The sequence below is a fragment of the Pagrus pagrus genome, assembly GCF_965226575.1.
Source record: "Pagrus pagrus genome assembly, chromosome: 12".
NCBI lineage: Eukaryota > Metazoa > Chordata > Actinopteri > Spariformes > Sparidae > Pagrus > Pagrus pagrus.
In genome coordinates, this window is record NC_140196.1 from 8,556,733 (window position 1) to 8,573,130 (window position 16,398).

Below are 16,398 nucleotides of genomic sequence, written 5' to 3' on the forward strand. Positions count from 1 at the left end.
ATCGGTGACACTAGTGATCAAACCAGTCAGCATTTTCTTGACATCTGCTCCCCAGCAGTGTGAGTATACAGTATACTCAGACACTTGCTCATCATTTGCACCTGTCAAACACATACAGGCAGGCAAATTGGATTGCCTGCACAACAATTTGCAACAAGAAATTGCTGCATATTGGACTGAACAAGTCATTTATATCAAGGCATGTTGGATCTAACTTAGAGTAAAGCTCTGACCCAACGATTCTAGGGATTAACTAGTAGTGTGGGAAACAGACATACAAACATATTCTGGTAGCCAATCCATCTGTTCAACTTTCCCTCAGCCAATCAGGAGGCAACAGAGAGGTGTCCAGCCAGTAAGATTACTCCAGATCTGATTGGCTAGAACAGGCTGACAGGCCAAAGCCCTTGATGGCAGCTCTAAGCTGGTCCAGCTTAGACTGGGCTCTGTGGTTGACACCTACCCACCATCAGGACCCAACACTCATTACCTATCAGCTATGGCATGGATTAGGAGAGTCTGTCTGTTTGTATGCTGGAGGGGGAGAAGATCCGGTGGTCATCTGCATGTAGGTTTTGGGAAAATCACGAGCACAATACCTCGTATTTGTGATTTAGGGTGTGGCAGCTGCAGGCTACACAGTGGACGGCAAATTCCGTAAAATCCCAAAAGATTATTAGTTCTGTTGCACCAGAGAGCTTTGTTATTGCAGCATACAACCGAACCCATTCATTTCTATCAATACAGTATCAGAAACGTACAAGGAAAAAACTTTGAAGCATTTATAAATGTGGTCTGTGTTTATTGGGTCATACTCATGACATGACAACTCCCACACATGACAAAGCACAGTAGGGCTTTTAGGGCTGTGAAAACAACGGCAGGCCAATGAAAACAGAAAGACACACACGCACATACAAACACACTCCTTACACACACACCATCTCCCTTTTAATGTCCTTTTGGCTAAACTTTAGCAATCAGCAGGAGTGAGTTTGAGTTGAAACAGCGAGAGTGTATAAAGAAAACACACACACACAAAGGACTTGTCATGACAAGATTTACGGTACGACTTAACTGACAGTCAGATGCAAAGCTGCACAGAAAATAGTGGCCACATCATGAAGGAATTATCAAATAAACACATCAGATTAACAGCAAAAAGGGGCAGAGTTTTTTAGCCTGCAGACAACTGGCTCTGTGGTGAACTCCATAGATACAGTACAAACAAAAAGGAAAGCTACCCACAATTTTCCACCATCCAGCGTGTGAATACCAGTAACAACGGTATCAGCCAAAATCAAATTCTAATTACTTCATGCGGTATATGAGCCACTTGCTACTTCACATTCCACTCGAGGCACTCAGACAGCACAGAGACTGTCCTTAGAAGGCCTTGCAAATTGAGGACTAGTGACATCATCACTTTCAGCACTACCATACTCCAGTTTCTATTGTTATTCCATTGTTATTTTCCATCTTGGCCTTTTCTGGACATGTGGAACACCTGATCTTCTTTCTCCAGACAGGCTCAGACATTAGGTAAGAACGAAAAGGTCATAATGATGATGAAATGGACAGATACCAGGAACACTTTTCGAACAAAGTAACATCTATTCATGTCACCAACCTGCTTGTTAAACAACTGTAAGAGGGGCTTTTCTCTCCCAGCACTACTGTATGTATCCACTGACATAGTAATAAGAAATGTAATATCTTGGTGATGTTTTAGTAAAGTGTAAACCCATAGTGACATCACCTTTTGGTGAAAAGATTACTGTTTTGAAGTTTGGCTTTATGGGCGTCATAATCTTGGGGTTTTTTTGGAGCCAGAATTTAACATAGTTAGATGAGAGGGTGGAGCTGGGGAGGATACCCTGATTAGATCTGACCAAGAACACACTGTGGTAGCAACTTGTCAATCACACGTCAGCCACACCCTAAAGCATACCCTACTTTACCATCTACATTTACCTTTAATGGGACTATAACTTACAAAATCAACATCATGAGGTATTAAAGAAGTCTCGAAACTAGAGAATGAGACCATAAACTAAATATCTTCAATAAACTGAAACAAGTCCAGTTGCACTTAGAATTACCATGACCTGGATGACTGAGAATCTCCACCAACTTATTAGAAAACTGTTTCCTAGGGTAATAAATCAAGTATGAAGTGGTGTAATTTTCTCATAAGCTTACATGAGGTTACTTTAACTTTACATTAGTTAAGGCACTTCTGCATTGGCTTCACTTTTCAAACCCAGAAGCTCTGTCCATATTTTATACAGCCAATGCTTTTAGTATGCTGAACACTGTGACTGTAATATAACCTGTCCAGATGACATTTACAAGTTAAACATGACAGTAATCATTTCCAATTTCATGTCTTAAAATGAGAAATTCTCCATGAGTGTTAAATTAGTTACACGTTTCATTCTCTATTACTCTATTGGTATTCGCATATGAGTTTTCCATATTGGACAGCAAGACCGGTACATCCCTCATAAAACGGGACTTGGCCACCATGACGTCTAAGCACTTCATTGTCTTATAAAACTAATTGTATGGTACCAAAATTCCTGCAACACTTAAAACATCCAAAGCATGTCTCCCACTCTTTGGCAATGTGTTGGAGGTTTTGAGGAGGAGAAAAAAAATTGATCCCTTTCGGAAACTAAATTTAAATGACACTGCAATTACTAGAGGAAGAGGAAGGACAAGCTTGGGCAACTGGTGCACTGCCTGATTCAGTTGGGCGTAGTACAAAACCCTTTGGCAGGCAAGACCTCTCTGAAACAGGCTTTGTATCTACAGCAGAGCCTTGTTTATCCGGAACTCAGACATCTGAACTGACTGGGCTACCAAAGAGACATCGCAACAACAAAATACACCGAAAAAATAAAAAAACACCAAGCAAAAAAACAAAAATGATTACTGGGCACTGATTGTCTGACTCTCCCAAACTACTGTAATTTCTTCAAGGGTTCCAGTAACTGTTTAGCTGTCCTGAGAGCCAGATCAGATAATGACAAAGCAGACCATCTTCCAACAAACACTAAAGTCTGAGAAAAGGCCTCTGTACCCTCTTTTTTTTCACATTTACCCCAACCGATCCTTTTCCGCAGTTCCGTTGCTGCCAAAGCCACAGAAGAAGGGAGGAGGGGGGGAAAGTGAAGCCATGCCCATTTTCTTGAGTTGCACACTTGCTTGCACGCCAGCTACCGTGACCCCGGAGTACTGAGTGAAAATACTGGACAAATAAATATTCTTTGCAAGCAAGACAACAAATACAAAGTTATCTTGTTTATTGCTGAATTTGGATTTGAATAAGGGGCACAAGTTCAGTTCCAGGTCAGCTTAACATTGGGTCAAGTTTTTAAATATTTTGGGGTATAAGGTCCCAGAGGTAGGTACTAGTATAGCAACATCTCTTTCCCATCCATCAACAACACAATGTCTCAGACCAATCCCATCCAACCCAAGCTCTGTCCAAACACTTACCCTGGAAGGCATCTGAGTGGCCGGAGAGGAGGTGTTCAAGCTCATAGCTGTAGGAGTGAATGTTGTGGAGGGTTTCTCTTCTTACAGCGAACTGGTAGCTCTCCTCCATCTTCCGGGTGCAGCAGGACGGACCCTGGTGCTTACAAACCAACAGATCCACATCTAGGAAAGTCAAGTAGAAACATGTTAAGTTATGTTAACATGTTTCTTATCTTCTTTGGATATACATTTATCTTTTTTATATATTAAAGTCTGCGGTAACACATACATCAGAGCATATCAAAGGGAATGGAACTGCAGAAAAATTGAGGGAAGTTTGGATGAAATACAAAGAATACAAAATGTCTTTTCTCCTGTGAGATATAAATGTATATGATTACATTGTGCTGTGCAAATATGTGTGGGTATATGTATAGTGTCCTGAGTATGCACATAGATAGACAGGCCATAACTCCACTGGGAGACAGAGGAGGCACCATGGGAGGGTGAGAAAGTAGACCAAGAATTCATCTACGTTTCCTGCTATAAATACTGTCTCTGCCAAATATATAAATATCTTTGACTCATACAATTGCACACACATCGTCAAGACATACATTTGTATATGCATGTGTACTGTATATCCCGTAAAACACAAAATACATGCATGAGACAGTATTTTGCAATGTGAACATGCAAAATCTGCTGTCACTCAAACACATACACACACACACACACACACACACACAGTCAGTCAGTAAGTCAGTCAGTAATAAGTGAAATCGCCTCTAAATCTAGGCAGTCATTAGCCATAATACTACAGTTTATGAAAACCACATGAAGGCGATGACCTAACTGCAAATACTTTGATCCAAAGAACAGCTCAATCAGGCACAATTACATCAGCTGAAACAGAGTCCACCCTGCCCTGCCAGTGTCACCTGCTTCTCACTATTGCGACCCATATAGACACTGTCATGACATCACTGAGACTGGTCACAATTAGCATGGGCTATTAAAATTGTCCTTTCCCACACGTTTGCTTACAAAGGGACATTTCCATAATGCAGAAGTCTGATATGATAACTCATTTTACGGGGGGGGGAGGGTTGGACTGGGGTGGCTAGAGGCAGGTGTTGTAACCAGAGCCTAAAGCATGGCCTTAGGACAGACCGCAAGACCAGTGCCTCACTGTCCAAATCCCTCCATGAAACACAATAGGGTTGCATTCTCAATCCCTCTTTCCCTTTCTGCTGCCTCTCTCCCATTTGCCTGGCATATCCTAGTGAGGCCTGGGTGTCTCTTAATTACCCAGCAAGGCTCCATTTGTTCCCATCCCAGAGCCAGACGAGTGAAGTCATAACTGGCTGTCCTGCCTCTTCCAGCTCATTATCTCCATCTCTGTAGCAGTCCTCTCTTTTTTATGTTAACATTGTCTCCCTGTCGATACTGTTTCTCTGTTGACTCAGAGTGTATTTAGAGGAGTAACACTGTTTCTGTTCATCAGTATATAACGTTTGTCTAACCAATTTTGACAAAATACAATGCTCGACTTTTGTTTTGGGCTTACATCTATTACTTTCCTGTACCTCCCAATAGGCTTAACAGTGGTCTTTTACAAGAGTGCAACAATAATAAGAAACACAATCTATGTCAACATGCAACCCATGGGTATTTACAGGTCTAAACATACATCAACACACGTCGATAAATGAAATGTCAGTTCTAAATTGATCTATTTGGTATAGGTCACCAAACAGTGTTCCTCATCCTTAGACAGTCTACATCATCCTTTGCTTTAATGTCATAGAATCGCTGACCATCAAATATCTAATGACATGAAAATGGATCTCTTAATTTGAGAGTATTTTATCAAACCTCACCAAGCAAAAGAAGCAACCCCAGAACAATTGTCCACTACTTTTTAATGAGCAACTATGCACCTATCCAACAATTCATATAATTCATTTTAAAAGGCAACATATGTAATTTTTGAGCCAGGGGTCTCTTACTCAAAACTATAAAAACAAATGACATACTAGTCTAGGGTCATGGGAGTCATTTTCTTCTTTGTTAAATGACCACCACTGCAGATGAAAATCTATCTGATATGACTCAGGTAGCAAAAGAAAGAAAAGCCAAGGTGATGTTTGAAAGACCTACACTTTGGGATTGTATGTCGGGTCGGCTGCTATACTAAAGCATCAGTATTTGACGGGTTGGAAATGAGACTCCAAAATCAACTTTTCTTACAAATTGGACCTTTAATTGATGTTACGTTTAGTCACATGTGCCAAATTCCATCCTCACTCTGACGTATTGTCTAATGTATTCCAAGAAGTTATAGTAAAGGGCAAACGCAGCATTAACTTATGGATTTTACTGGTTTTGAACTTTGTCGGGATTTTGTAAGAATACACAAAACAAGTCTAGACAAAATCTTTAAATTAGCAGTTTGATGAAATACACCACATACAACAAGCTCAACATGTTCTCTCAGCAGGCTGGTGATTGACAAAATACTCGGTCGCACGGTTGAAAGATGTCCTTCTTTCAAATATTAATTGCTAATTTAAAGCATGGTTGATTGTGCTTCTGTTTTAAAGGTTATCGTTTTACCAAATTTGGTGTCCGTCCTCTCTCCCCTTCCGGCCCTGACCCTGTTCTCCTCACTTGGCTGGCTCTTTCTCTCCTTTGTGTTTGTGTGTTATCTGTGATATGAAACTAATATCCAGGGACTCACAGTGGAATCCAGCCTGGCCTCTCCGTCCCTTGCGAGTAGCTGCATGGAGTAAGTGATACCCAGAAAGACTTTGGCTGTTAAAGCCACCACAGCAGTCAGGACAGGCTGACTGTGTCACGAATATACCAGGCCACTTTCTAGACTCATTAGAAGCCATCTCACTTGCTATGTCCAACAGCAAACAAACTGCTGAGTGTGTTCTTTTGTATCTTTGAGAATATTTTACTAACAGTTGATAAACAAAAAGCATTTTAGTGGCTGCTGCCTGAAGGGTAAACTAAAATATGCATTGAGGACTTGGGGAAGCAGTCTACCAAGGACTCTAAGAGTCATTGAAGTTTACAATGTAGGACACATCTATTAATATCTGACTGCCTTGTTTTTGAGTAACATGTATTTTTTAACCATACTCCTTAGTACACCCAATACAGACTACAGTATATAAACCTTCAACGGGCATTGACCTCTCCTTGAACTTTTTCACATTTTGTAAGAGGAAATTAAAGCCTTGGGTGTAATTAGGTTTTTAAAGGGTATTTAATGTCAACGTAAACAAATATCTACAGATTCCAAGTATTTGCATAGATACTCATCTTCTTTCAGACCGAATTTAGCTGGTACTTTTGGCAACAGTAACAGTTTTGAACATCTGGACAGTGCAATTTCCCCCCATTATTCTTTGCAAAACTAGTCAAGCTCTGTCAAATTGCTTGGGGAGCATGACTCAACAACAATTATCGAGTTTTCTTCAAGTGTTCGATTGGATGGATTGGAACAGCCTCTGACGTGACTGCAACAAGATATCAACATCATTGCTTTCAAGGCATTCCTGCGTAGGTTTGGCTGTACTTTTGGGTTTGTTATCTCACTGATAAATGAGCCAAGATGTCATTTTAGTTTGCGTCCACTTAACTTTGTCATTCAGCTATAAAGCTGCGACCGGTGAAACACCTGAGAAACAGTTACTGTACTGTGCCTCTCCAATCTCAGCCATGGAACCCTGAAGCTGAATAAATTAAAATACATAAAACAAACCCCACAACTATTGCTGAAGGGCCTGTAAATGTCTTAATTCTACCAATAAATTCTGACCATGCCACAATAGTTGAGGATCGAGCCTTGTTAAAGCTAAATGTGGTCCCTGCTCGACAACTTGTGGCATTGCTTTCTTTTTTTTTCTCCTCCATTCTTTGGATTTTGTTTTGTATTCTTCACAATACTAGTAGTTTTCAGTAACATTTTTGTGTAGTTTGTCTTCAGGCTGAGGTCTATGACTACAAATTAACTAATTAGCTGTTGGACTTTCTAGATGGTGTATTTCACAGACACCGCACATTGATTATTCACCAAGGATGATGATTTTCAGCTGTTACACCATTCTCAGGGCAGCTGTGCCAGTGATGATTAAGGGGTGCCATTACTATGAATATTTGTGCAATCATCTTTTTTTTGAGAGATTACATTTGACAGCTAACTGAGCTCTGAAGAGTTCCCACAACCTGAGCCCACACATAAGAAGGGATGAGGGGGAAAAACATGATGCATTGTGAGTCTCTCTTGAAAGATTATGTTTTGATGCAGAAAAGCCAATGACGAAAAATTTAAAACCCAACTCTCGACAATGCGATCGATGGTTACAATTTTGTAAGACCGGGCTATATGTTCCTTACTGCTGAACCAATTTGATGGTGACACATTAAAACAACAACAACTATATATATTTTGTGTTTTTAATTTGTTCAACAATCATGAGAGATACATTGTCGTGGCAGCATTTGCTATGGTGATTTTATTTTACAAAGTTTGTCATAAATTGTGAATGTTGTTATCTCTAAACCGGCACCTATTTGTCTGATTTCAAGTAACTCTTTAATGTTATTTAAAATAGATTCTAGTTGTCCAAGAAGACTGAACTCTACAGGTCCTTTGTAATTAGTGCCCAGCGTATATGCAATTCATTCTGCCTGACTAAATCTTAACACACATTGCTCTCCAGATTGGGTGTCAACTCTGAATCCTAATTCACTTAATCGTCCTCAGGTGACAAATACCTCTGGAGTAATTTGCCGTATTAAAGCCACGGCTCAGAGGTCTTGACTTGTTAGTCACAATCCCTTCAGCAACACCTCAGTGCCCTTCATTGCACAAGTCAAAACTCCTGAGCGGAGAAACTCTACCACTGTATAATTGCCCTGCTAACTCACATGCCATTCTCAATATGTGGTACTACAGTAGCAAAGCTGAACAGTATACTGCTGAGAGGATGGTTATGTTATTACCACCCTGCTCAAACACACTTACATAAACTCCTGCTCTCATGAAATGATTTATATGCAGCTCACATCTCTTCAATACGGTATGGAAACTTTGTTTTGACTTGGAATGTGTTGATGACCGGGAGGATTGCGGCTTCCTGATGCTGCTGTTTGGATATTTTCCTGAGAACAAGAATAACTTTGTTAAAACGTAGCCAATTAATGCAGTCACCCTTCTCCTGCCTCAGGAAGCCAGTTCCCTTTGAAGTTTCCAGATCCACTGAACATACAGGATATTTACTCTATACTGATTTGCTGTGTTTTGGATGGACCGCGTTGAACGAAAACACACCTCAAAGGGTCTTTGCCGCATACCTGAGTTCTTGGACAACCTTAAAACTCAACTGGAATGTTTAGATTTCTCAGACCCCAAGTTGAAACGGCCTACGGTGACTGGCAGAGAGTCCAAAACCTTGCCAGAGGGCAGAGGCTGGATGGTAAGCGCTGCAAGAGAGAAGTGGAAGGCGGGCGGGCAGATGGATGCAGACCTGGTGAAGCAGCATTTTATCAGAGGGGTGCTCAGCCAGAGTAATTATGTTAACATTTAAGATAATCTGTCGTACGTGATACACTCCCTCTCAGAAACCAGCTCTCGCCTCATGTACTATTTGTATTCCAAGAACGTAATAAGGTTCGTCTTTTGGTTATATTTTTGGAGAGGATGATGATATACTTGGCAGTCTAACAACCTCATAAAATTGCATCCCTCTCTCTGCCACAGTAGCAAGCAGGAGGGTAGGGTCGCACACAATCCCCTGAAACACAAGATAGACTTAGGCTGAAATCCAATAAGAGATGCTGTGTAGAGACCGACTCAGACAGAGTAATCAGCTTCAGACTGGGGCAACACCAGTAAGGCTTGGTTTGGACTGGAGAAAGAGCATCTGAGGTGATTGCCAGCAGGCCATTCAGGATAATTAGTTTATCGACATATAATTTAAACTTGTTGATGTATGTACATATCCTCAATCATTTTTTTGCTGACCCTGTATTTCCATGCATTTTTTGTTAGCAGAGTCCAAGAGTCCATTATATTTATTGTTTCATGTTTAGTTTTTTTAAGATATTCTATTTTTTTCATATTGCTTTTTTTGTATCGCTCTTTGAAAACGTGCTTGCATTATCATCTTATCACATTATCATTATATCAGTGATATAAAATTATCTGAAAATGACAATAATATTATATTGTCAATACATAATATATTTTCCGACAAAAGTAGTTATCGTGACACACTACACTGTGCCTATATATAGTTTTACAAAACTAACTGCTGACTCTCTTAAGTCATTTTCACATTAGACTGAAGTAGGTAGCTGAGAGATGGCCAGGAAGAGAAAACACAGATGCTCAATAATTTTAAGTGTGTATGGAGTAGGTGTGCACCATGTGTTCCTCTCTCAGTGAGAACGGCCGAGTTAAAAAGGGAATCAAAATAACCACAGCCAATCAAAGACCATGTTGAGCTTTGAGAGCTTGCCAAGGCTTTTGACGCTGTAACTGGTTAAGGATGTGGCGACATGTGATAACACACTGGGTTCCCATTCCCTTGCTATTAACACATGACCCTGCTTGCCTTGTATTCAAGATATAAGACACTTTCTCTTTGCCCTTAAAATAGCTCTTAATGACTCAGTAAATCAAAGAATGGCAGCAGAGTAATACATTGAAAAAAGGGCTCTCTGTGTGGTCACACAAAATCAGATAAGCCCTGCGAGATCAGATGGTTTTAACTGAGCTGTAAAATAGGTTGATCATATCTAAGAACATTAAGCCAACTGCAGACGCAGTATGTCTGTGAACAGCGCTGCTAGCCGCCTGCTTTCCGAATGACCTATCTCCAAAGGGCTATATCAGCACCCCGTGGTAATCTCAATATGGAGTGTTTGGCCGTGTACCACCGAACCAAAGTGGCCATAACTCTTCAAAATAATCACAGGATAAGCAACTTCATGTCAGTCATTATCTGAGTTTCCTTGATGCGGAAACTGACAGAGCGATAAAGTCACTCTTTGTCAAGTGAGGCCCAGGGGATTCAGTGTCTGCAAAGCAAATATTTTGGTCTGAAGTAATTCATTACCAAGACATACAGTACTAGTAAAATAGTCTTTTTCAGTCATTATGAAGTATTTTTTACTAAAAATTGCAAGTGCTTCACCTGTAAAGAATGACATTTTATAACATCCCTACTAACTGGAGGGACAGACTTTTTAGGGCTACTTGGAGTAAAAATATTTGCATGGAGCTATTGCTAGATTTAAGTAATTCAGTACTTGCTTAAGTAAAGAATTCTATATACTTCTTCCAGCACTCTTTGCCAACATGAGATTACAGTGCTCTTGATAATCATAAAAGGAGCTATCACTGCTTAATGAACTCGATGCTTTCTTTGGAGGACAAGACAGTTTTGGACGAAAGTCTTTACAAGAAATGAAAACAAATATGATAAAATATCTCAACAGTAAAAGAGAAATTGTTTCATATAAGATCATATCCAGTTGGGCCGGCTTTTAAGCTCCCTGCTGCCACACTCCTGGCGCTCGGTGAGAAATCTGCTCACCTCACATGAATGAAACGCAGCACTGTGTCCTAAAACAAACACCAGACTGCGAAAAGGGGCTGAAGTTTTGCCACTTCAAATTTCAAGAGTTGCTTTTGTTGGCATTTGATCTGAGAACTGAAGCAGAGTAGCATAATTGTGTACACACACACATATACACCAAATCTCCCACTCTAACGCCCCCTTCTACTGGTCGGCACTTTGAAGACAAGATTGCGTCTGACCCAAAACAACCTCTGTAGGGCAAGTACAAATAAAAAGCAAAATAAGGTAAAAGCCCAAAATGTAATGGTGAAGCTCCAGCAATGTTTGATTAGCTGTGAGGGGAAGGAGCAGCAGAGAAACGGTGGAGTGTAAATGCACGAAAATGCAGTTCACCACACCTCGTAAACAAACATTAATGTTTATGATCAATTAATAGTCCAGAATAAGCAGCCACAGTTTGTATCTGGATCCTATCAGGCCCTAATGCCAAAAAATGTTATTACTATAGATAGATTTGTCTCAGAAATAAAATCTCTTGCTGCGTGAGGTTCGAGGTGGGGTAAGACGATTGCAAACTTCTCACACTTACTGTGTGTATGCCTCTATTTGCTCACTGTCAGGCAAAATGCTCATCAACAGCTCCTATTGCAGACAGAGATACTCTCATGTGGCTTCTGCCAATTCACTGCAGACTGTGAAGGCGAGTCACGCAAGCCTCGCTCCAGACTGCTGACATCCTCAGAAGACCAAAGGTTCTTCCGTTGTCTTTAAGAGCTAACCCTAAACTACTGCTTGCAATGAAATTGACATCCTCTGTTGCTAGTAGTGACACCCTGCTAAACAAACATATCGAGTGGTTTGGATGCACCTCTAGGTATGCTTCCCACTCAGCTATCTATTGCTCTTCTCCCTGTTACAGCTTGCAGACTCCGACTGGGTGATACTTAAGCTGCCACCAACCTGCATGTGACACTAATGCAGCAAGAATTCTTGTCTGTGGTCGCACAGATAGCTGTACATTGCACAACTACTTGTATTTCAGCGGCTACAATTTAAAAAATGCACTTAAATCTTTGACACCTCCAAGACTCACATTATGGGAAGCTATTCACAGCAACTGTTAAAAGTACGGTAAGCTATAATGTTAATGCCCACTGACTATCCCGATTTGTTGTGTTTCGGTATATGACAATTGAAACGACCCCAAATAGAAGGAACATGACGTAATTAGATAAGTGTTGAAGTCTCTCTCTATTCTTGCAGAGTAACTTTCAAGCAAATCCAGCATAGTTGAACCAAAGCCTGACGCCGCTCAAACTGTGTTTTGCCTCCAAAACAGTTTTGGAACCAATGTTTATCCTCATAAAATAACTTTTCCTCAGTGTGCAGGAGGAGAGCACATACCACAAAAACCTTCAAGGCATTTGAAGCTGCTTTCAAGCATCAAGCTGACAAAAATGTGACAGAGGACAGAAAAAAACAGGATCATGTCAGCAGAGGTGTCAAAACAACTCTATGGGCTTGTTGTGGGAGTCGGGACAATCTACTCTGGTAAACTGTGGCTCAAGTGCATATAGGCTAAAAGAGTTGGTGGTGGCTGACGTTTGCAAATTAATCAGAAAAAAAAAAAAAAGCAATCACTCCCTCTATTATGGACACAATATTGTAGCCTCTTTATCCAAAGTGATTAAACCATGTGAGACCTCTGCATCACTCTAGACTTGTTCTAGCTCTAAAATCCTGCCTCAGCAGCTTGTGAATGTGCGACGAGGCTTTCTGCCAAAAGAAATTTGCAAAATAATTGTTTAATCTCTCCAAACAGCCTGCTTGTGATAAGCAGCTGGGTGGCATGTGAAGCTGCAAATCGTGGAGGAAATCAAGAGGCTCTGGGACTTTCAGCAAGGGTGTCAAATGGGACACATATTCCTGGCGACTTAAACATGCAATATTAGATACTATAGACAGATTTGGGGAGAAATCTACAAGGCAAGACAAATAAGATGCCCAGAATTGATTGAAAACATGCTATGACACATTTCACTTACTTAAAATCATTTCAGATGGCAGCATGCCTTTTTGTATAAACACAAAACAAGTGACATATATTGTCACAACCCTTTAAAAGTCTCTTGAATTTAGATGACTAATATGGGGAGAGACAACCTGACAAAAGTGAAGACAGGGAGCAAAAGCTGTCTCTCAGCCATTCAATCTCTTGCTGCTGTCACTTCAGTGGGCTTTTGCTTTTGGGAAAACCAAAACGTGCATGTGCATACCCACGTGTGCTTTTGACAGAAGCAAGGACAGTTAGAAGCAGTGGACGTTAATTAAAAGACTAGAGACACACATTGACACAAGGTAATTGTAATGCAAGATAAATGCGACTTGTCTGCGTAAATCTCTGCTGTTTGCAGAGCGCGTTAGCTCCAAAGTGCTCCTCGCTAAGAGGTGCCAAACCCCACTGGCTCACCTGTGCCAGGTGTCTCCGGGACGCGGTGCAGCGGTCCGACCTGCCGCAGCTGGAAAGCGGTCTTCACCTCATGACAGCTGTACGCGTCCACGTCGATGAGAGAATTCGCCGCAAATACGACCGCTGACAAAATCCAAAAGGATCCGCAAGAGTTTACGCGTGGGCATATTCCTCGGGACATTGCCGCATCTCACACCAGGTATCCTCGCCTTGGATCGCCTACTGTAGCCTGACTGCGAACTGAGTGACAGTGTTGAAAATAGACGGCACTTGAAGCGACGGTGAGTTTAAACATCTGACAAACGTTTCCGTCTGATTCTCACATTATTGGTTGGAGGGGGTGGGGGGGGATGAGTGTGAGCGCCTCACAGCAGAGGTCTGGGGTCTTCTCTTGGACAGAGGAAGAGTGGTGTGGTGGGCTGAAGCCAGTCTGTCCCGCGCTCAGTGTTCGGGGCTGTCTGCATGCCTGTTCCCAAAGCCTTGCGCACACTCCCCTCCCTTTCTGTTTACTTCAGCTAAGTGCTCCAACTAAAAACTCACTTCAATTATCCCTATAGGGACTTGGAGTGTCTGTCTCCTTACAGCAGCACTTTCAATCCAAACAACAAAACACTTCACTGTGGTATTAATAAGTAAAAAAATATATAAAAGGAATTATGATTTAGAGCAACTTTTGTGTCCTGAATGTTATTTAACTCTGAGCTTTTTTTGAACTGTGTTATTGAATGATAAAGCTAAAACAGAAGCTTATAAGACTAAACTAGCCATAATTATAATTAGTATATCCATTTATTTGGCCAACTTCTTATTCACATGATAAAACAAAAACATTATCAAGATCACACCAGTTATAAACTAAAGGAGATGTCGGTCAGTGCTACAAGTAAGAGAGCATATTAAAATCTTCAGAGGGCATTAAGTTGGTATCAGTTCCTTTTTCTTTTATATCAAGATGTAGGAAAATGTGTAATTGGATTATGGGCCAGTCTACTCTGATCTGTTCATATCAGATGATTAAATATGTATGGGTGGTGGGATGGGATTAAACAAGGCAGGGGATTTTAATTTCGTTTTCAGAGTATGGTGATGGTTGAGTTGCAACTAATTCTTCCTGCATCAGGGAGACTCCCGAGCTTAATGCTGCTGAGGCCTGTACAGCAATACTTGTAATTTGATTAACATCACTGCCATCTACTGGTGACAATGTTTAATAAAGAAGCAACTACACAATGTGATTTTTTCAAACCGATTTCCTGACTTTCCAGTTTTATACTCCCTTAGGCTTTGCAGCCACTGTTGTCGAGATTTATACACTTAATTTCTATCTTTCTATGTAGAGTTAAAAAATCAAAGGTAAATTAAATTTGCCTTTATCCCATGATATATATTTTCAGACTCGGTGTTCAATATTGTAGATTTACTTCAGATTAACATTCAGTGATTATGAGACTAAAGAACACACAGCTAGGCTGACGTCCACCAGGCACATGTCAAATAAATGAAAATGCAATTAGTCTACAACCCAGTGTTTTCCAACAATTTACAATATTTTTCATTCATTTTCAAAATGTGTCACTACATTTCCAACAGTAACCTCATGTTCCTATTGCACATTTGATGTTAAATACTACCCTCTCCTGGACAGACATGGTACTGCACCACTGTTTGACAATAATCTACAATGAATCTTGCAATATCTTCTTACAACTTTGCTAGAGAACTAATTATAAAGTTGAAATTAAGTTTTATGAAGTTGCTACTATCTTCTATTTTATTGATTTGGGATGGGTTACGCTTATTAATTGTTGTAGTTGGTTCGCAGGCCGACTTCAGCAGAGGTTTTCAGTCCTTCTTCCTTCTGAACCAAGGGCACAATTTTTCTAGGAACTGCTACAGCTCTTTAAGTTACTTTTGGATGTGTAACACACTCATACAATATGTAACCTTAGGGCACATCCTGACCTGAACTCTTTCTGCTGGCCTGAACTGTGTGTTGAAGAAGAAGAAGAAGAAGAAGAAGAAGAATGAATCCAGGAGAAGCACAAGATGAAGCTCAGGTAGTCACAGTACAAATGTCAGCTGATGGACTTGCAAACTGTTGTGTGTAAGCCTGAGCAATGATGTATTTTTGCCATAGCACCTTGGTGGCCAGAAACAACATTTTGTTCATGTATACTCTGAATGTGAAAATGACAAATAAAAAACTTGAACTTGAACTAATGTCTACAACCCATTTAAAGCCTCTACTTAGACCAGGAACCCATCAAGGAACACACAGAGACAGACATTAGCTCTTCTTCCCGTGGGTTTTTAAGTGAAAGAAGCCAGACTTGAGAGCTCGTCTCTTAAGAGTAAATGAGGGGTATGTTCACAAAGAGACTCCACATCAATCAGGATTGCTACAAAAACAACAAACAAGGCATGAAGGACACAAGAGCTCAGTCTTTGCAAGCAGCAGTGAGAAAAAAGTCTGAGCTAGCAGGTAGCTACCTCAGGTTTGTCTGATCCAGGGACACACTCATGAAGGTCACCTGTAAGTATACACAACTGCTCACAAACAAATTCATACCCACAATTGCTGGAAAGTGCTGGACTGGCTGCACCCGCTCACCCTGCTTGTTTTGTGTCACATCATCTCAGGTTAGTGTTAGTAGAGTGGAAGGCAGCAAATCTTTCTGAGACAAATAAGTCCTCCTCCTGCTGTGTCTTCCTCAGATGATGTGCTGCATCTGAACTCAGTCTCCACTTACCTAAAGGAGGCCCTCAGCAGAGGCTGTTAAAAGTTCTGAGGCTGACTTGCTGTACACCATGCTCTCAGTTTTTCTTCCAATCCTGAATGGA

The 16,398-nt window shown here is 40.8% G+C and overlaps 1 protein-coding gene across 7 annotated transcripts in view; it reads right to left on the reverse strand.

Annotated features, from left to right (window-relative positions):
• Positions 1 to 16,398, reverse strand: part of gpc5c (glypican 5c) — a 105,435-nt gene that overhangs the window by 88,508 nt on the left and 529 nt on the right. For 3 of the 7 annotated variants that reach the window (XM_084370142.1, XM_084370140.1, XM_084370143.1), the window contains 3 exons: positions 16,169 to 16,389; positions 16,048 to 16,088; positions 3,505 to 3,666 (listed from right to left, as the gene is read on the reverse strand). In XM_084370142.1, the coding sequence (XP_084226268.1) occupies positions 3,505 to 3,613 (109 nt within the window). In that variant the 5' untranslated portion in view covers positions 3,614 to 3,666; positions 16,048 to 16,088; positions 16,169 to 16,389. Of the gene's footprint in view, positions 1 to 3,504; positions 3,667 to 13,557; positions 14,002 to 15,519; positions 15,544 to 16,047; positions 16,089 to 16,168; positions 16,390 to 16,398 lie in introns of those variants that run through there. The other 4 variants (XM_084370138.1, XM_084370137.1, XM_084370141.1 and 1 more) reach the window with 3 other exon arrangements.